The 22,355-nt window shown below is 46.7% G+C and overlaps 1 protein-coding gene across 1 annotated transcript in view; it reads right to left on the reverse strand.

Annotated features, from left to right (window-relative positions):
* Positions 1-1,591: 1,591 nt before the first annotated feature.
* met (MET proto-oncogene, receptor tyrosine kinase) overlaps positions 1,592-22,355 on the reverse strand; it is an 84,647-nt gene continuing 63,883 nt past the window's right edge. The window contains exons 13-21 of the mRNA XM_039001589.1: positions 16,104-16,260; positions 15,537-15,677; positions 14,488-14,760; positions 11,785-11,865; positions 10,241-10,422; positions 9,889-9,998; positions 9,469-9,634; positions 6,027-6,163; positions 1,592-3,878 (exon numbers count right to left, since the gene is read on the reverse strand). Of these exons, the coding sequence (XP_038857517.1) occupies positions 3,641-3,878; positions 6,027-6,163; positions 9,469-9,634; positions 9,889-9,998; positions 10,241-10,422; positions 11,785-11,865; positions 14,488-14,760; positions 15,537-15,677; positions 16,104-16,260 (1,485 nt within the window). The 3' untranslated portion in view covers positions 1,592-3,640. The remainder of the gene's footprint in view (positions 3,879-6,026; positions 6,164-9,468; positions 9,635-9,888; positions 9,999-10,240; positions 10,423-11,784; positions 11,866-14,487; positions 14,761-15,536; positions 15,678-16,103; positions 16,261-22,355) is intronic.

Here is a 22,355-nt window from a genome sequence, read left to right on the forward strand (position 1 = left end):
AAACACTTTGTTAACACAGGGTCATAAAACCCACACCTATAATTGTCCCCCCCCCCCCCCCCCCCCCCCCCCAACTCTCAGCAAGAACCTCCAGGTTTTTCTATGTTTCGGTTCTCTCCCTCAGGAGATGTCCTGGTTAAATAAATGAATTTGAAACTGAAGCCACTTGACTCCTTGGTGGACAGATATTAAGTAATCCACCCATCCACCCTGTGGATACTCTGAAGCTATCGGTAGGTAGATGAGGCAATGAGTAGAATGACTGAGGCAGCATATGTAACATACAGTGCCTTCGGAAAGTATTCAGACCCCTTGTCTTTTTCCAAATGTTGTTACGTTACAGGCTTATTCTAAAATGTATTAAATACATTTTTTAAACTGAAATATCACATGTACAAAGTACTTTGTTGAAGCACCTTTGGCAGCGATTACAGCATCGATTGTTCTTGGGTGTGACGCTACAAGCTCACCTGTATTTGGGGAGTTTCTCCCATTCTTCTCTGCAGATCCTCTCAAGCTCTGTCAGGTTGGATGGGGAGAGTTGCTGCATAGCTATTTTCAGGTCTCTCCAGAGATGTTAGATCGGGTTCAAGTCCAGGCTCTGGCTGGGCCGCTCAAGGACATTCAGAGACTTCTCCTGAAGCCACTCCTGCGTTGTATTGGTTGTGTGCTTACGGTTGTTGTCCTGTTGGAAGGTGAACCTTCACCCCAGTCTGAGGTCCTGAGCGCTCCGGAGCAGGTTTTCGTCAAGGATCTCTGTGTACTTTGCTCCATTCATCTTAGCCTCGATCCTGATTAGTCTCCCAGTCCCTGTCGCTGAAAAACATCCCCACAGCATGATGCTGCCACCACCATGCTTCACCGTAGGGATGTTGCCAGGTTTCTTCCAGACATGAGGCTTGGCATTCAGGCCAAAGAGTTCAATCTTGGCTTCATCAGACCAGAGAATCTTGTTTCTCCTGGTCTGAGAGTCTTTAGCTGCCTTTTGGCAAACTCCAAGCGGGTTGTCATGTGCCTCTGACTGAGGAGTGGCTTCCGTCTGGCCAATCTACCATAAAGGCCTGATTGGTGGAGTGCTGCAGAGATGGTTGTCCTTCTGAAAGGTTCTCCCATCCCCACAGAGGAAATCTAGAGCTCTGTCAGAGTGACCATCAGGTTCTTGGTCACCTTCAACTGTAGAACCTTATATAGACAGGTGTGTGCCTTTCCAAATCATGTCCAATCAAATTAATTTACCACAGGTTGACTCCAATCAAGTTGTAAAAACATCTCAACGATGATCGCTGGAAAAGCTCAAAAGCTCAAATTCGAGTCTCATTGCAAGGGTCTGAATACTTATATAAATAAGGTATTTCAGTTTTTTATTTATAATATATTTGCAAAAATACATTTTTTTTTTTTTACTTTGTCATTGTGGGCTATTGTGGGTAGACTGCTGAGGATTAAAAAAAAATGTAAACCATTTTAGAATACGTCTGTAATGTAACAAAATGTGGAAAAAGGCAAGGGTCTGAATACTGTGTGACATCATAAAAATGATCTTTGCCTGGTCAAATAAAGAATGTACAGACAATGATAAAAAGATACAGTATTTGACATGTCCACACTGATAATATAGTTTTATTACACTGAGTCAGTCAGATGACATAACATAGTAACAACATATGTACCGTCACTACTTTCATAGACGATCCCTAAACAGTGCTTCATATATATGCTCACACTGCACTGACAGTGAGATCAATGTCATATTAATGGACAAAAGTCATGGATTTACAAGCCATTTAGTTACCAATAGGAACATCTAGAACAGTCTAATAGTTAAGGACGTGAAATTGCTAGCCCCAGTTGTTCAATGACTGTACAGTATCTGTTGCTTGTACTGTGCTGTACCTACAACGATCACCTGTCATACAGTATACATACACACACATTTACCACAGTTAAATCCTACATATAGAACACACATCCACAGAGGTGTTAACCTTTATCCTTTTTGTACAGAAGGCAGTGGTTCATTCACTGAAGTTGATTGGTCGTTGTTGTGGCACCACTGCTCAGTTCGGGCATTATTCTATTGGGCCGACCATTTATTTAGGCTCATTTTCACAATAAAGGCATTATAAAAAATATAGTACAGTTCTTTTAACATTTATTTGAGCAAACATTCATATCTGTCCATTGCTGGCCTGATCATTTAAAACATAACAGCAGCCATAGTAAAAAAAAAAGACAAACGCTTCACAAAGGAGAGGCAAAATGGTCACGTTTTAACTTGAAGTGGTCTTTCAAAATGTCGACATAGCAGTATGTGACAACGCCGTGATGAAGTCATGATTGACAGTAAAAACACTTGTTCCAACTGACGTAGTACTATGATGCCAAAAACCATCAAATGTTCCAACGTGTCTCCACTTTCCCCCACTTTGACTCTCTGAAGTCTAAAACATGATTATGTCAGTTGTTTTCAGGCTGAGCTTGCATGAACTGTTATGACACACGCTATGTAGACATTATGACAGGCCGGTTCAAGTCAAAGTGTTACCAACCGAAAGGCAAAAAACACCTTTCAACTGGGAAACATCTGCAGATTCCTAGAAGGTGAGTCACTCACAGCAATGAAGCAGCGAGATGTTTTGAAAGAAGCACATCAAAAGAGAATCGTCAAAGATAATTACACACATAAAGAAGTATCCAGTGTAGCCTACTGCACACGGGCAGCAAATTGTTCCTTCTGCCAGCCAATCTGCACAGCCACCTCGGTTAGTGAGAGCATCACCTGGAAGCTGGAGCTGGGACTTTCTTCATTCAGCCCTAGTGCTTAGAGATGTATGCGAGGACGCATGCGAGGAGAGGTGGGAAGAGAGGGGAATTCAGTGGCAGTGCGGATGATGGTGTAAAGAATTTTATAGCGAGGGGGAAAAAAACCTTGAGCCCGGCCCTTCGCCATATCGCCATACACATGCCACCCATTAACAAGCGGAAATGTCTCCAAAAAAATAATCCGGTCCCTCTTTGGCACGGGAGTTGTTGAAATGTTCGGCGAGTCACTTGTACTTGATACACACAATGTGCTTCTATAGAATTCTATAGGCTTTGTTCATTGAAAAGGTTCCCCTATGTCTCCAAATTGTATGTGGTAGAGAGAGACGAGAAGCCTGACCTCCTGAAGTCAGGCTCCAAGGGCATACCAGGGTAAAAGGTCATGGGAGGGTCTAGAGCAAGTTCTAGGTTAAAGAGCAGAGGGAGGCCAAGATCGACCTAACAGTTCATACAGGCCTCAGGCGTACAGTGATGTTTGTTTGGTTGGACATTGGTCAGTATACATACATTACACACACGTGAAGTAGGCACGGCACGAGTCAGTGTCCTTAAACTGTCTTTTCTCAGCCAGCGTACACAGAGTTTGTCCAGTGTCTGTCTGTCAGTCACATACAGTTCCCAAGCGACCCAACGGCTTCGCCGCCTCAAGCCCACTCTTTTCTCTCTCTTTCTTACTCTGTCAAGCTCATTCTTTTCCTACCCTCCTTCCACCCCCTTGTCTTCAATCTCTCCCCATTCCCTCTCATTTTCTCCTTAACTATTTTTCTTTCATCTCTCCCTCTCTCTCTCTTTCTTTCTCTCCATCACTCCCTCTCTCTCAGGTGCAGCAGTCTCGCTCCAGGGGGTGGCCCTGAGGGGTGGAGCAGGAAGAGGAGGATGAGGAGATGAGGGAGGGGTAGGGGCTCATCTTGTCTATGTTGACATAGGTGGTGTTGAGAAGGATGTAGTGCTCTCCGCTGAAGCTGGAGAAGATGGCGTTGATAAGGGATACCAGCTCTGAGAAGGTGGGCCTCCTCTCCGGCTTGGGGTGCCAGCACTCGACCATCACGTTATACCTGGGGTGGGAGATAAGGGAGGGGAGGTGGTTAGGATTAAATGTTGATGCATGGATAAGCCTATATGCAGGTGAAATACAGTTATGTACATATGTTTTGCTCACTTAGATATTTAGTAACTACATTTATACTGAACAAAAATATAACGCCACATGCAACAATTTCAAACATTTTACTGCGTTACAGTTCATATAACATTTTGTTACACCCGCAACTACATGTGCTAAATATGTGTATGTGACCAATCAAATTTGATTTGATAAGGAAATCAGTCAATTGAAATAAATAAATTAGGCCCTACTCTGTGGATTTCACATGACTGTGCAGGGGCACAGCCATGGGTGGGCCTGGGAGGGCATAAGCCCACCCACTTGAGAGCCAGGACCGCCCACTGGGGAGCCAAGCCAAGCCAATCGGAATGAGTTTTTTCCCACAAAATTAGGCTTTATTACAGACAGAAATACTCCTCAGTTTTATCAGCTGTCCCGGTGGCTGGTCTCATATGATCCCGCAGGTGAAGAAGCCTGATTTGGAGGTCCTGGGCTGGTGTGGTTACACGTGGTCTGCGGTTGTGAGGCTGGTTGGACATACTGCCAAATTCTCTAAAACGATGTTGGAGGCGTCTTATCGTAGAGAATTGTGTTGTGTGACAAAACTGCACATGTTAGAGTGGTCTTTTTATTTTCCCCAGCACAAGGTGCACCTGTGTTATGATCATGCTGTTTAGTCAGCTTCTTGATAAGCCACATCTGTCAGGTGGATGGATTATCTTGGCAAAGGAGAAATGCATACTAACAGGGATGTAAACCAATTTGTGCACAAAATTTGACAGAAATACATTTTTTTGTGCATGTAGAACATCTCTGGGATATCTTATTTCAGCTCATGAAACATGGGACCAACACTTCACATGTTGCGTTTATATTTTTGTTCAGTGTAGTTTTGCCAGTTTTGCCACAGGGCCCCATTCATTCTGGGAATACTGTATGTCAGTGAATGTTCATGAATAAAGACTCATATGAACGGTTATGGATCATTCCGTTTTGCTCTCCGCTTGGCTGAATATATACTATGATTTACCCCTCACCTGAAATCTCCCCCTGACTTGCGGAGATTAATAGGGAGATAGTGTTTTATTTTCACTTATTTTCACGAAATAATCGTAGTTCGTACTTGGAAACGTGTTGTTTTACAGATTGGGGGAGATTAAGGAGGATCTCATGTCTGTAGTGACCTGATTGATTCAGTAGTTATATATGCTTTATAGTTTACACAACTCTCTCTCCCTCCCTCCCTCCCTCCCTCCCTCCCTCCCTCCCTCCCTCCCTCCCTCCCTCCCTCCCTCCCTCCCTCCCTCCCTCCCTCCCTCCCTCCCTCCCTCCCTCTGTCTGTCTGTCTGCATCCCTCCCTCCCTCCCTCCCTCCCTCCCTCCCTCCCTCCCTCCCTCCCTCCCTCCCTCCCTCCCTCCGTCCGTCCGTCTGTCTGTCTGTCTGTCTGTCTGTCTGTCTGTCTGGCTCCCTCCCTCCCTCCCTCCCTCCCGCTGTCTGGCTGTCTGCATCCCTCCCTCCGTGTCCCTCTGTCTGTCTGGCTGCATCCCTCCGTCTGTCTGTCTGTCTGTCTGTCTGTCTGTCTGTCTGTCTGTCTGTCTGTCTGTCTGTCTGTCTGTCTGTCTGTCTGTCTGCATATCTGTCCGTCTCAGTCTTTTTCTTCAAGCAGACCATGCAGTACGTAAGGGTAGTGTTAACAATGGGCCTCTGTTCATCTCAATGTCTCTGTCAAGGACAAGCACTACTGAGCCATCCCTATGTACATTGGTCAAGGTGAAAGACACAGGAGTGTGTGTGGGCGTATGTGTGCGCATGAATACACTTTTATTAATACTGAAAGCATCGGTCTGCACATTATATTTGGGAGTGGTTGGGTATAAGCTTGATGGGTGTAAGTATATATATGTGTGTTTGTTTATGAGTGTGTGTGTGTGTGTGTGACCAGTGTACACACACACACACACACTTTCCACTCACAGTGTGTGTGTGTGCACTGCCTGTGTGTTTGTGTGTGTGTCTGTGTGTGTGTGTACAAGCGTGCATACGTGACGTGTGTGCGCACTGTATATGTATGCGTGTTTGTGTGTGCGTGTTCACTCACAGTGGGTCAGGGCAGAACTCTGGCTGCAGCAGCCGTCTCCCTTGCAGTAGGAACACAGTGATGTCGAAAGAGTTGACGTCCGAATACGGCGGGGCTCCCCGGGTCATCAGTTCCCATAGCAACACGCCAAACGACCACTGAAACATTGAACACCAGATGGACCAATTACACATCAGATCACATCACAGTACATCACAGGCTGCATGTGAAATGGCACTCTGTTCCCTATGGGTGCTGGTCAAAAGAAGCGCACCATATAAGGAATAGGGTGTCATTTCGAACACAGGCCAAGTCAGTCCTGATGACATTATTTCCCTTCTGGCCTTCAGTGAAGAGAGCAGCCAGCCAGGAGGAGTGTTAAAATCAGCTAACCTTAGTGCTAACCTTCACAGACAGATACTGTAGCAGAGCGAGACAAGCTAAACCTATATACCTCAGCCAGAGATGGAACAGTACAGTGGTGGTTTGTTAAGGCAGAGTGGAGTTCGAGGGGTTGAGAGGACGGAGCTCTGATTAAGCTCCAAAGAATTAAGCTTGCTACTTATTTATCACGGGTTATCATCGTGTGTGTGTGTTGATTACGTAATACTGTAAGTGAATGAAGGGGTGACTAGTAGCGTATACACAGTACCAGTCAAAAGTTTGGACACACCTACTCATTCAAGCATTTTTTTCTTTATTTTTTACTCTTTTCTACAAGTGAAGACATCAAAACAATGAAACATAACACATATGGAATCATGTACTAACCAAAAAAGTGTTAAACTTTTTTAGATTTTAGATTCTTCAAAGTAGCCACCCTTTGCCTTGATGGCAGCTTTGCACACTCTTGGACTTCTCTCAACCAGCTTCACCTGGAATGCTTTTCCAACAGTCTTGAAGAAGTTCCCACATATGGTGAGCACTTGTTGGCTGCTTTTCCTTCATTCTGTGGTCCAACTCATCCCGAACTGTCTCAATTGGTTTGAGGTCGGGTGATTGTGGAGGCCAGGTCATCTGATGCAGCACTCCATCACTCTCCTTCTTGGTCAAATATCCCTTATACAGCCTGGAGGTGTGTTGTGTCATTGTCCTGCTGAAAAACAAATAGTCCCACTAACGGCAAACCAGATGGGATGGCGAATCACTGCAGAATGCTGTGGTAGCCATGCTGGTTAAGTGTGCCTTTAATTCTGGTGACACCCTCACACCCACACCCTTACACCTCCTCCTCCATGCTTCACGGTGGGAACCACACATAGGAGATAATCCGTTCACCTACTCTGCGTCTCACAAAGACACAGAGGTTGGAACCAAAAATCTCAAATTTGGACTCATCAGACCAAAAGACAGATTTTTTTAATGTACATTGCTCGTGTTTCTTGGCCCAAGCAAGTCTCTTCTTATTGGTGTCCTTTAGTAGTGGTTTCTTTGCAGAAATTCGACCATGAAGGCCTGGTTCACACATTCTCCTCTGAACAGTTGATGTTGAGATGTGTCTGTTACTTGAACTCGGTGAAGCATTTATTTGGGCTGCAATCTGAGGTGCAGTTAACTCTCATGAATTTATCCTCTGCAGCAGAGGTAATTCTGGGTCTTCCTTTCCTGTGGCGGTCCTCATGAGCACCAGTTTCATCGTTGCGCTTGATGTTTTTTTTTTTTTTGCAACTGTTCTTGATGGTTTTTGCAAAAGTTCTTGAAATGTTCTTGATTGACTGACCTTCATGTCTTAAAGTAATGATCGACTGTCATTTCTCTTTGCTTATTTGAGCTGTTCTTTCCATAATACGGACATGGCCTTTTACCAAATAGAGCTAATAAGTGGGTTACTACATGATTTATTATATGTTATTTCATAATTTTGATGTCTTCACTATTATTCTACAATGAAGAAAATAGTAAAAATAAAGAAAAACATTGAATGAGTAGGTGTGTCCAAACTTTTGACTGGTACGGTACATGCATGTGTGTGCCTGTGTGTGTGTGCATGACTATCGCCTCGTAGCACTCACCTCTGTCATCATGAATTGCTTTGAGAGGCTATTTAAGGATCATATCACCTCTACCTTACCTGACACCCTAGACCCACTTCAATTTGCTTACCGCCCCAATAGCTCCACAGACGATGCAATCGCCATTGCACTGCACACTGCCCTATCCCACCTGGACAAGAGGAATACCTAGGTAAGAATGCTGTTCATTGACTATAGCTCAACCTTCAACACCATAGTACCCTTTAAGGTAATCATCAAGCTCGGGGCCCTGGGTCTGAACCTCGTCCTTTGCAACTGGGTCTTGGACTTCCTGACGGGCCGCCCCCCAGGTGGTGAAGGTAGGCAACAACACCTCCACTACGCTGATCCTCAACACTGGGCCCCACAAGGTTGCGTACTCAGCCCCCTGTTCACCCATGACTGCGTGGCCACACACACCTCCAACTCAATTGTCAAGTTTGCAGACGACACAACTATAGTAGGCCTGATTACCAACAATGGCGAGACAGCCTACAGGCAGGAGGTGAGGGCCCTGGCGGAGTGGTGCCAGGAAAATAACCTCTCCCTCAACGTCAACAAAACGAAGGAGCTGATCGTGGACATTAAAAAGCAGAGGGAGCACGCCCCCATCCACATCGACGGGCCGCAGTGGAGAAGATGGAAAGCTTCAAGTTCCTCTGCATACACATCACTGAGGATCTGAAATGGTCCACCCACACAGACAGTGGGGTGAAGAAGGCGCAACAGCGCCTTTTCAACCTCAGGAGGCTGAAGAAATTTGTCTTGGCCCCTAAGACCCTCACAAACTTTTACAGATGCACAATTGAGAGCATCCTGTTGGGCTGCATCACCGCCTGGTACGGCAACTGCACCGCCCACAACTGCAGGGCTCTCCAGAGGGTGGTGCGATCTGCCCAACGCATCACCAACTACCTGCCCTTCAGGACACCTACAGCACCCGATGTCACAGGAAGGCCAAAAAGATCATCAAGGACATCAACCACCCAAGTCACGGCCTGTTCACCCTGCTAACATCCAGAAGGCAAGGTCAGTACAGCTGCATCAAAGCTGGGACCGAGAGACTGAAAAACAGCTTCTATCTCAAGGCCATCAGACTGTTAAATAGCCTTCACTAGCCGGCTACCACCCGGTTACTCAACCCTGCACCTTAGAGGCTGCTGCCCTATATACATAGACATGGAATCACTGGCCACTTTAATAATGGAACACTAGTCACTTTAATAATGTTTACATACTGCTTTACTCATTTCATATGTATATACTGCAATATATTCTACTGTAATTTAGTCATTGCACATCCTAATATTTATATATTTCTTAATTCCATTATTTTACTTTTGGATTTGTGTGTATTTCGCCACACCCTCAATAACATCTGCTAAATATGTGTATGTGACCAATAACATTTGATTTTTGATTTTGATGTGTGTGCTTGGGTAGTCTCTCACCACATCTGACTTTGGGGTGAACTTGTGTGTCTGCAGGCTCTCCAGGGCCATCCACTTGACAGGTAGTTTGACTCCACTCTTGTTGTGGATGCTGTAGTACTCCTTATCATACACATCCCTGGCCAGGCCAAAGTCTGCCACCTTCACTGTGTAGCTTTCATCCAGCCTAGGAGAGAGAGAGAGAGGGGGATGGGGTCAACAACAGCTTTACAGTGTACAAACAGCGCTAGGGAAACTGACAGCCATGTTGGATCCGAACATTATTATATTATCTTGTAATGGTTGGAGCCAAAATGGCGTCTTTTACAATGCGGAATCTCAAAGTATGCATGACTGTATGCTTCTCTCACTACAAAGATGGGTACACTTTCACACACTGACTGTTTGAGATTGCATTTGACAGTTGGTTCCAGATCTTACATGCAGTTCCTTGCGGCTAGGTCTCTGTGTACAAACTTCTTGCTGGCCAGATACTCCATACCCTGGGCCACCTGCAGACCAAAGCCCATCAGGTCCTTCACTGTGGGGTTCTAAAGAAACAAGGAAGAGGGTGGAGGTGAGATACACATCCCAAATGTATCCACTGGTGCTGGGGGGAAAAATACTTAATATAGGAAGTAAAGCACACAAATATAGAAAGAAAAGCTCACACATGGAAAATGCTGCTTCTGTGCTTTATTCCTGTACCTACATATACAATGTTTCAGCTGCAATGGACTTTGTCTGACATTATTTCATGTATGACCAGAGTTTGTGTGTGTGTGTGTCTTACATGTGTCTCGTCCCGTATGAAGTTCCTGAGGTCTCCGTGCTTCATGTATGGCAGCACCACCAGAGGAGAGCCCTCAGTGGGCAGACAGATCCCTAGTAGAGACAACACGTTGGGGTGGCTGAAGTCCTTCATGATGATCCCCTCCTTCAGGAACTGAGACACCTCCTCCAGGTCAGTGATCCCTGACAACAGGCAAGATATTACAAAATGACTTGTTTACTTATTGCCTTTATTTAACCAAGTCCTGACATTAAAGTCTGTATTATAATCATGCATTGCTTGATGGGCCACCACCAAAAACGCAAACAAAACAGGCCCTGAAGCCATAAACCTAAATCTCTTTAGCGTGCCATCTAAACCTTAGTTATGTACCACTGTTAGCAGCCCATGAGGAGCCAGTCTTCAGGCTGTCTGAGCATTGGGACTGTGACCCTAAACCAAACCTATAGGCAACCGCTACGCAACACTCCCATTACCCAATCGAATCAGTGCTCCTGGTGTCACTGCTCTTTCCCCCTCCCCTCTCTTCTAATCTCGTTTAAAACGGAATCTCATTTAGCTAAGATAAAACAGCTGATTGCCCTTTCACTGGAACTACCAGATGACGACACACTCAAACGGAAAAAGAAGACTTGCCATTTAATGCTGAGTTTTAAAAAAAAGAGGACAATAAGGCTGTTAAACCACACTTTTCTGTATTGCAGAAACAACATGGTGACATCACCTACAATATTCACCAAAAACACTGTGTCTTTGCCATGACAGTGACAAAGTTCCCTAGGGAACTTCATTTTCTTTAAAGTTCCCTGGGGAACTTTAGGTCACTGTAAACTCAATGAGAAGGCCAAGGCTCGGAGAACAATGTCTAAACGAAAGGCAGAGGGAACTCTATCGCTATGGGTTACCAGCCGAGTGCCCTCCATCGCTATGGGTTACCACCAGTCCAGCGGCAGATCTCACCAAAGCCTTATCTAGGACATTAATCTCTCAGGGTAAAGTGACAGGTTACACGATTAGAGACAGGGGGACCCTAATGTCATCCTCGTCGCCAGGAGCCCATTCATCTCAATCATCCTTTTACAGGCCACACCGCTGCGGCTGTGTGTGTCATTGTGTGTGTGTGTGTGTGTGTGTGTGTTGTGTGTCAAGAGCCCAGCTGGAATGAGAAGGCCCTCTAATGTTATTGTGGCATTGCGTTGTTGCTATGATATCATATCACATCATAGCTATGAAATGTGAATGAATGAATAGGGGATGACTGAGGTTGGATTCTGCTTAGATGGTTGAATTGTGGACATGGTTAGTCAGGTGTGTTTCAAATGGAATCCACGGTGTAGGTACGGTAGCTCCTCTTAGCATTATTATTGTATCTTCGGCCATGTTCCAAATAAAGATCTGGCCTTTCCTGTTTTTGATCATCCAACCACGTCCAAGTCGGAACCCCGTAGCTTCAAAAGGTTTTCTCTCATTTCGTGTCTGAACACAACCCTGGTCAAGTGACTATGGGATGTGGTTCTTTTGGTCATGCTGTGGTCTGTACTCACGGTTGAGGGACTTGATGGCACAGTGCTGTTTCTGACCGTCGGCCTCTAACAAGGTCCCATGGAACACACAGCCAAAGTGACCTGTGAAGAAAAAAGAGAGAGAAACACAAGAATAGATGAAGCTCAAATGGGTGTCAAAATAAGCTAGAAACAGAGTGTCTGCTGTTAGAGGAATGCTTGATGCTGAAACCCTTGTTAATTTATGGACATATTTCTTTACACCAGTACGTCAATGGAGCTAGCGTCCCGCATATCCCAGAGAGGTTAAGAACAAATTCTTGTTTACAATGACGGCCTAGGAACACTGCCTTGTTCAGGGGAGTCAGGCAGACTGAAAAGCTAGATTCCCCTTTGTTGAAGTCTAGATTACTTCTTTAAACCTCTACTTGAAGCGCCCATTCATTCCCTTCAGTTTAGTTCAGTAGGGTTCATTAGAAGCTATATCTCCCCATATCTGAGTTACTGTGACCTTTATTATATGTGGTCTGGAGGGCTCAGTGCAGCTTTGCAGGGGTGTTGGGCTATTAAAGCTAGGGAGTGTAGAGAACTCTGAGGTGTTCTCCCATCACGATCCTTGCAGATGCACTGAGGGCTCGGGTTACACCACACGGATAAACAATGGTGCTCGGAATTCTACCCGGGAATAAATCATCCCACGCCACCCCATAATCCTGCTTCGGAATCTCCAGGCTTCCCTGAGGGCCGAGTCAAGGGGGAGGGGGAATTTTTGGGGGAGCATTGTCCCTGAACATTGTGCGGATGTTAAGAACAGAGAAAGGCCTTTCTCCTTTTTTCAGTTTTTATATCTGAATGTCAAAACTGTTGGTTTGATAATGTTGGTCAATAAGCTCTAACATGGTGAATACTGTATTTATCCCCGGTGGGGATGGATTCTGATATTACCATGGTTGAGACCTACAGATCACCTAAAGTCTTTATAAGTGTGTCTGAGTATGTGGACGCCAGCGTGTCGAACATCTCATTCCAAAATCATGGGCATTTGGAGTTGGTTCGCCCCTTTGCTGCTATAACAGCCTCTCCTCTTCTGGGAAGGCTTTCCACTAGATGTTGGAACAGTGCTACAGGGACTTGCTTCCATTCGGCTACAAGAGCATTAGTGAGGTCCGGCACTGATGTTGGGCGATTAGACCTGGCACACAGTCGGTGTTCCAATTCATCCCAAAGGTGTTCGATGGGGTTGAGATCAGGGCTCTGTTCCGGCCAGTCAAGTTCTTCCACACAGATCTCGACATACCATTTCTGTATGGACCTCGCTTTGTGCACAGGGGCATTGTCCTGCTGAAACAGGAAACGGCCTTCCTCAAACTGTTGCCACAAAGTTGGAAGAACAGAATCGTCTAGAATGTCATTGTATGCTGAAGTGTTTAGATTTCCCTTCACTGGAACTAAGGGGCCTAGCCTGAACCATGAAAAACATTATTCCTCCTCCATCAAATTTTACGGTTGGCACTATGCATTCAGGCAGGTAGCGTTCTACTGGCATCCGCCAAACCCAGATTTTTTAGTCGGACTGCCAGATGGTGAAGCGTGATTCATCCCTCCAGAGAACGCGTTTCCACTGCTCCAGAGTCCAATGGCGGCGAGCTTTACACCACTCCAACCGACGCTTGGCATTGCGCATGGTGATCTTAGGCTTGTGTGGGGCTGCTCGGCCATGGAAACACATTTCATGAAGCTTCCGACGAACAGTTCTTGTGCTGACGTTGCTTCCTTAGGCAGTTTGGAACTCGATAGTGAGTGTTGCAACCTAGGACAAACAGATTTTTACACGCTATGATCTTCAGCGCTCAGTGGACCCATTCTGTGAGCTTGTGTGGCCTACAACTTCGCGGCTGAGCCGTTGTTGTTCCTAGACGTTTCCACTTCACAATAACAGCACTTACAGTTGACCGGTGCAGCTCTAGCAGGGCAGAAATTTGATTTGACAAACTGACTTGTTGGAAAGTTGGCATCCTATGACGGTGCCACGTTGAAAGTCACTGAGCTCTCCAGTAAGGCCACTCTGCTGCCAATGTTTGTCTATGGAGATTGCATGGCTGTGTGCTCTATTTTATACACGTGTCAGCAACGAGTGTGGCTAAAATAGCCGAATCCACTCATTTGAAGGGTTGTCCACATACTTTTGTATATCTAGTGTACTTTGACTTAAACTATGACTTATTGACTTAAATTGTTGGGCAACATCATGGGTAAGCTCGGGGAATCTTTCAGCTGAAAACATACTTTTGGCCATTTGGTGTACGTTAAGGTAATGTGTGTGTAGGTGTGTGTGTTCATGGATGTGACCGTCTTTTCATGTATCAAAAGTATGTATAGTAGACACAGTTCCAACCCCTTCATCAAGTTCGCTGACGACATGACAGTAGTAGGCCTGATTACCAAAAATGATGACATGCCTACAGGGAAGCGGTAGGACCCCGCCACCTGAGCCATGGCCTGTTCTCCCCATTTCCATCACCCAGACGTGGGCAGTATAGGACAATCATGACAAAAACTGTCAGAAAGGCCAATAGCTTCTACCCCCAGACCATCAGGCTGCTGAAGAGCCACCACTAGGCAGCTACCTGCTCCCCCTGTCCCCCTCCTGCCCCCTGGACTATCCATCCATCCATCCATCCATCCATCTATCCCTGTACATGTCTATCCATGTATCCCACACACATGTATGATCATCCCACTTACCTCTGCCTATGACCTGGTTTATGTGTAACAGCAGGTGTTCCTTGGCGATGACCACATGTTGAACCTCCTTCAGCAGGTCAGGGTGCAGCTGGGACGTGTCGATGTGGACCGAGGCCGACAGGAGAGGGGACACCAGCTCCCCCTCCACCCCCAGACCTATCCCCATCCCCATCCCCATGCCACCCAGCCCCAGCCTGGGGGACAGGAGTTCCCCATGGCCCCCGTAGATGGGGGGAGCCCCCCTGCACGACTCTGGCCTCTCCACGCCCTGGTCTGAAACAATATAGCCAAAGGTCAATTACTACAGGGGTCAGGGTTAGAGGTCAACGTTAGGTCATATGATCACAGAGTGATGCCAGAGAGAGTCATGGTTACAGAACGAAAGAGGTAGAACTTGAGCCCTGCCCATTACATGCAGAGGAAAGTGAGAAAGGTAGTTACGTTACTTTTTTTCCTTTATGTCAGTGTTGCCCGAATGAGTGGAAACAGTTAGGGTTATATTGAAAGAGGTTCATGCAGGGATGGACAACTCTAGTCCTTAGAAGTTGCAGCCCATCTCTGGGTTGTGAACTTATGAGTTAGAAGCAGTTGCCACATCCATTTTTTTTGTTAGAAATGAATGATATGTACCCATTGATTCTTGAAGAATATAATGTATAAATGCTTCATAAGCTTAGCTCAACTGTCAAAACCCAAAATATAAACTTGTTTTACTCCAATGTTTATAAGCAAAGTAAATGTAAACAAACACTGTACAGCCTCAAAACATGGTTACATCTGTAACGTTGATATCATGGATGGTCTGTCAATGCCTCCATAGCTCTGACTATGAATTTGAGAGTCGTTACATTCCTCCAGCCCCATTCCTCAACTTTTTACCGAAACAATGGCAGTCGAGTACAATTTGTAATTGTTTCAAATACAAATTGCCACTTTAAGTTTAGGAAAGGAAAGCGAGCATTGTTAGTACAGGGTTATAAGGTCAGTGTTAGTGTTAGGACAGGGTTAGTGTTAGGATTAGGGCCATGGTATTGTGTCAGGAAACGTACCCTCCAGCAGGGTGGTTCTATAGTCCACCGACTCGTGGGACACCATTTCGTTAGTAGGGCTGACGCTTCGGGCGTTTGCCAACATGTCCAAGTGCTGAATGTGAGCCCGGCCATCATACCAAACCTTACCCTCAGCCAGATCTAGAGACCAGGGAGATGGACAGGGGGAGAAGAGGGGGGAGGGGAGGGAGGTAGGTAGAGGATTGGATGTAGGGAATGTGATGGGATGTAGGGAAGAGAGGGGTGGCAGAGAGAGGTGAGAGATAGAGAAAGATGGGGTAAAGGTAGAGGGAGAAGGTAGGACCAGAGAAAGGGAGAGATGGAGTGGTGGAGGGAGAGAGAGAACACAGTCATTGAAGGAGAAGGACAGAGCGCTCCACCATTTCTCCCATCATGACCAGCCAGTCAGCACAACATCTCCAACAACCCCACAGCCATCCCAACCCCAAAGCCCAACACAGCTAGTAGGAGGTGGACACACATGCAAACGTACACACGCACACAAAACCCACACAAACAAAAACATAGTAAATCCTGTACATCACATTTATATAATAACACACGTACCGTCAATGTGCTTGTTCCTCCTTTTCCAGATGAATAGAGCGAGCAGCAGAAGAAGTAACAGGCTGACACACACACAGCCAGCTGTCAGACCTCTGTAATCTTGTTCATGGGCCAACATCACTCTTCCCAGACTCACTGAAGACGATGCCTGACGCCACTACACACATAATACACACACACAGAAAGGAGAGGAGAACAGTGAGTGAGATGTACAACTACTTACTAGATAATCTTTTTTTTTTTTTTTCCCCCTAGGGGAAATACTGATGCGCGCACACAATTCTAGTTGTTTCAACTAAATTATTATTAATTAACTGGTTCCACAGCCTTTTTAAGTTTACTCAACTTTTTGATCAAAGTGTTACCTGAACTTAACGTTTTTACTGGGCCCAAACTTAGCTCCGACTTGAAACTTTAAATGATGTGCCCGCTCTTCTTCTGGCTGCAAGACGCAAGTCGCATTTCGCATTTCGCTCCGCAGGTAGTATTACATTTCATTACAGTACAACGGTTTGACTTGTCTGATCTTAGCTAGCTACATAGCCGTCTTTGTATCAAAGATAATTGTGTAGTTTAGAGTAATTATCGTAATTACCGAGGTTAGCTAGTCAGCTATTTTCATCCTAGTCAACACTGCTAGCTAGCTAGCAGCTAGCTAGCTAGCCAACGTCTACCGTCTACCGAATAGCAGCACTGTTGGAGCGAGTGGTCGCATTTCGCTCCGCAGGTAGTATTACATTTCATTACAGTACAACGGTTTGACTTGTCTGATCTTAGCTAGCTACATAGCCGTCTTTGTATCAAAGATAATTGTGTAGTTTAGAGTAATTATCGTAATTACCGAGGTTAGCTAGTCAGCTATTTTCGTCCTAGTCCTAGTCAACACTGCTAGCTAGCCAGCAGCTAGCAGCTAGCCAACGTCTACCGTCTACCGAATAGCAGCACTGTAGAAACTATTACATTAGTTTCTACATTACAACGGAACGACTTGATTAGTGTAGTGTTAGCTAGCTACATAGTTGTCGTTGCTGTCTTTGTATCCAAGGTAATTGTGTAGTTTAGAGTAATTATCGTAATTACCGAGGTTAGCTAGCCAGCTATTTTCGTCCTAACGTAGGCAACACTGCTAGCAAGCCAGCAGCTAGCCAACGTCTACCGTCTACCGAATTGCAGCACTGTAGAAACTATTACATTACAACGGAACGACTTGATTAGTGTAGTGTTAGCTAGCTACATAGTTGTCTTTGCTGTCTTTGTATCCAAGATAATTGTGTAGTTTAGAGTAATTGTCAAGGTTACCTAGCCAGTTACCGAGGCTACCTAGCCAGCTACACTTTCAAACTAAGTCAACAACGCAGCCACTGCTAGCTAGCCTACTTCACCAGTCAGCAGTACTGTATCATTTTAGTCAATAAGATTTTTTTGCAACGTAAGCTTAACTTTCTGAACATTCGAGACGTGTAGTCCACTTGTCATTCCAATCTCCTTTGCATTAGCGTAGCCTCTTCTGTAGCCTGTCAACTATGTGTCTGTCTATCCCTCTTCTCTCCTCTCTGCACAGACCATACAAACGCTTCACACCGCGTGGCCGCCGCCACTCTAACCTGGTGGTCCCAGCGCGCACGACCCACGTGGAGTTCCAGGTCTCCGGCAGCCTCTGGAACTGCCGATCTGCGGCCAACAAGGCAGAGTTCATCTCAGCCTATGCTTCCCTCCAGTCCCTCGACTTCTTGGCACTGACGGAAACATGGATTACCACAGATAACACTGCTACTCCTACTGCTCTCTCCTCGTCTGCCCACGTGTTCTCGCACACCCCGAGAGCTTCTGGTCAGCGGGGTGGTGGCACTGGGATCCTCATCTCTCCCAAGTGGACATTCTCTCTTTCTCCCCTGACCCATCTGTCTATCGCCTCCTTTGAATTCCATGCTGTCACAGTTACCAGCCCTTTCAAGCTTAACATCCTTATCATTTATCGCCCCCCAGGTTCCCTTGGAGAGTTCATCAATGAGCTTGACGCCTTGATAAGTTCCTTTCCTGAGGATGGCTCACCTCTCACAGTTCTGGGTGACTTTAACCTCCCCACGTCTACCTTTGACTCATTCCTCTCTGCCTCCTTCTTTCCACTCCTCTCCTCTTTTGACCTCACCCTCTCACCTTCCCCCCCTACTCACAAGGCAGGCAATACGCTTGACCTCATCTTTACTAGATGCTGTTCTTCCACTAATCTCATTGCAACTCCCCTCCAAGTCTCCGACCACTACCTTGTATCCTTTTCCCTCTCGCTCTCATCCAACACTTCCCACACTGCCCCTACTCGGATGGTATCGCGCCGTCCCAACCTTCGCTCTCTCTCCCCCGCTACTCTCTCCTCTTCCATCCTATCATCTCTTCCCTCTGCTCAAACCTTCTCCAACCTATCTCCTGATTCTGCCTCCTCAACCCTCCTCTCCTCCCTTTCTGCATCCTTTAACTCTCTATGTCCCCTATCCTCCAGGCCGGCTCGGTCCTCCCCTCCTGCTCCGTGGCTCGACGACTCATTGCGAGCTCACAGAACAGGGCTCCGGGCAGCCGAGCGGAAATGGAGGAAAACTCGCCTCCCTGCGGACCTGGCATCCTTTCACTCCCTCCTCTCTACATTCTCCTCTTCTGTCTCTGCTGCTAAAGCCACTTTCTACCACTCTAAATTCCAAGCATCTGCCTCTAACCCTAGGAAGCTCTTTGCCACCTTCTCCTCCCTCCTGAATCCTCCTCCCCCTCCCCCCTCCTCCTCCCTCTCTGCGGATGACTTCGTCAACCATTTTGAAAAGAAGGTCGACGACATCCGATCCTCGTTTGCTAAGTCAAACGACACCGCTGGTTCTGCTCACACTGCCCTACCCTGTGCTTTGACCTCTTTCTCCCCTCTCTCTCCAGATGAAATCTCGCGTCTTGTGACGGCCGGCCGCCCAACAACCTGCCCGCTTGACCCTATCCCCTCCTCTCTTCTCCAGGCCATTTCCGGAGACCTTCTCCCTTACCTCACCTCGCTCATCAACTCATCCTTGACCGCTGGCTACGTCCCTTCCGCCTTCAAGAGAGCGAGAGTTGCACCCCTGCTGAAAAAACCTACACTCGATCCCTCCGATGTCAACAACTACAGACCAGTATCCCTTCTTTCTTTTCTCTCCAAAACTCTTGAACGTGCCGTCCTTGGCCAGCTCTCCTGCTATCTCTCTCAGAATGACCTTCTTGATCCAAATCAGTCAGGTTTCAAGACTAGTCATTCAACTGAGACTGCTCTTCTCTGTGTCACGGAGGCGCTCCGCACTGCTAAAGCTAACTCTCTCTCCTCTGCTCTCATCCTTCTAGACCTATCGGCTGCCTTTGATACAGTGAACCATCAGATCCTCCTCTCCACCCTCTCCGAGTTGGGCATCTCCGGCGCGGCCCACGCTTGGATTGCGTCCTACCTGACAGGTCGCTCCTACCAGGTGGCGTGGCGAGAATCTGTCTCCGCACCACGTGCTCTCACCACTGGTGTCCCCCAGGGCTCTGTTCTAGGCCCTCTCCTATTCTCGCTATACACCAAGTCACTTGGCTCTGTCATATCCTCACATGGTCTCTCCTATCATTGCTATGCAGACGACACACAATTAATCTTCTCCTTTCCCCCTTCTGATAACCAGGTGGCGAATCGCATCTCTGCATGTCTGGCAGACATATCAGTGTGGATGACGGATCACCACCTCAAGCTGAACCTCGGCAAGACGGAGCTGCTCTTCCTCCCGGGGAAGGACTGCCCGTTCCATGATCTCGCCATCACGGTTGACAACTCCATTGTGTCCTCCTCCCAGAGTGCTAAGAACCTTGGCGTGATCCTGGACAACACGCTGTCGTTCTCAACTAACATCAAGGCGGTGACCCGTTCCTGTAGGTTCATGCTCTACAACATTCGCAGAGTACGACCCTGCCTCACACAGGAAGCGGCGCAGGTCCTAATCCAGGCACTTGTCATCTCCCGTCTGGACTACTGCAACTCGCTGTTGGCTGGGCTCCCTGCCTGTGCCATTAAACCCCTACAACTCATCCAGAACGCCGCAGCCCGTCTGGTGTTCAACCTTCCCAAGTTCTCTCACGTCACCCCGCTCCTCCGCTCTCTCCACTGGCTTCCAGTTGAAGCTCGCATCCGCTACAAGACCATGGTGCTTGCCTACGGAGCTGTGAGGGGAACGGCACCTCCGTACCTTCAGGCTCTGATCAGGCCCTACACCCAAACAAGGGCACTGCGTTCATCCACCTCTGGCCTGCTCGCCTCCCTACCTCTGAGGAAGTACAGCTCCCGCTCAGCCCAGTCAAAACTGTTCGCTGCTCTGGCACCCCAATGGTGGAACAAACTCCCCCACGACGCCAGGTCAGCGGAGTCAATCACCACCTTCCGGAAACACCTGAAACACCACCTCTTTAAGGAATACCTAGGATAGGATAAAGTAATCCTTCTAACCCCCCCCCCCCCTTAAAAGAGTTAGATGCACTATTGTAAAGTGGTTGTTCCACTGGATATCATAAGGTGAATGCACCAACTTGTAAGTCGCTCTGGATAAGAGCGTCTGCTAAATGACTTAAATGTTAAATGTTAACTTGTGTCACGGATCCCTCCGGAACTTTCATCACGCACACCTGTCCCCTATTCCCACTGATTAGTATTTGGATATATGTGCCCTTTGGTTTCCATTGGGCTGCCGATTATTGTTACTATGTCCGTTGGTGCGTGTGAGTACCTGTGCTGTGTGTTTTGGCTTTCGTGCTCTTGTGGATTGCGCAGATGATTACGGGTCTCGTCCCGTGTGTTAATCATTGTACGCGTGTTATTTATTCGAGGTACTCCTCGCTCTTTTGTTTGGGTTTCAACCCTGTGTTTTTGTTACGTGTTTGTTTGGTCTTCGTCCACGTGCCTTTACACGGCACGCCGTAATTTGGGGTATAATAAAAAACCCTATTACGCATTCCTGCGCCTGTCTCCCGATCCTTCATATCAGCGTGACAGAATAATCGACCATTAAGGGAGACAGCGGGAATGGCCCGTACGACAACGCTGCGACTTGTCCGTCCGGCGCCGCCGCAACTTCTGCTGTGTGTTTTGGGCTTTCGTGCCCTTGTGGATTGCGCAGATGATTACGGGTCTCGTCCCGTGTGTTAATCATTGTGCGCGTGTGTACAGTTGAAGTCGGAAGTTTACATACACTTATGTTGGAGTCATTAAAACTCGTTTTTCAACCACTCCACAAATTTCTTGTTAACAAACTAGGACATCTACTTTGTGCATGACACAAGTAAGGTGTACCTGTGGATGTATTTCAAGCCCTACCTTCAAACTCAGTGCCTCTTTGCTTGACATCATGGGAAAATCAAAAGAAATCTTGTAGACCTCCACAAGTCTGGTTCATCCTTGGGAGCAATTTCCAAATGCCTGAAGGTACCACGTTCATCTGTACAAACAATAGTACGCAAGTATAAACACCATGGGACCATGCAGCCATCATACCGCTCAGGAAGGAGATGCGTTCTGTCTCCTAGAGATGAACGTATGTTGGTGCGAAAAGTGCAAATCAATCCCAGAACAACAGCAAAGGACCTTGTGAAGATGCTGGAGGAAACAGGTACAAAAGTATCTATATCCACAGTAAAACGAGTCCTATATCGACATAACCTGAAAGGCCACTCAGCAAGGAAGAAGCCACTGCTCCAAAACCACCATAAAAAAGCCAGACTACGGTTTGCAACTGCACATGGGGACAAAGATCGTACTTTTTGGAGAAATGTCCTCTGGTCTGATGAAACAAAAACAGAACTTTTTGGCCATAATGACCATCATTATGTTTGGAGGAAAAAGGGGGAGGCTTGCAAGCCTAAGAGCATCATGTTGTGGGGGTGCTTTGCTGCAGGAGGGACTGGTGCACTTCACAAAATAGATGGCATCATGAGGATGGAAAATTATGTGGATATATTGAAGCAACATCTCAAGACAACAGTCAGGAAGTTAAAGCTTGGTCGCAAATGGGTCTTCCAAATGGACAATGACCCCAAGCATACTTCCAAAGTTGTGGCAAAATGGCTTAAGGACAACAAAGTCAAGGTATTGGAGTGGCCATCCCAAAGCCCTGACCTCAATCCTATAGAAGATTTGTGGGCAGAACTGAAAAGCGTGTGCAAGCAAGGAGGCCTACAAACCTGACTCTGACACCAGCTCTGTCAGGAGGAATGGGTCAAAAT

This window comes from Salvelinus namaycush, chromosome 9 (genome assembly GCF_016432855.1).
Source record: "Salvelinus namaycush isolate Seneca chromosome 9, SaNama_1.0, whole genome shotgun sequence".
Classification (NCBI taxonomy): Eukaryota; Metazoa; Chordata; class Actinopteri; order Salmoniformes; family Salmonidae; genus Salvelinus; species Salvelinus namaycush.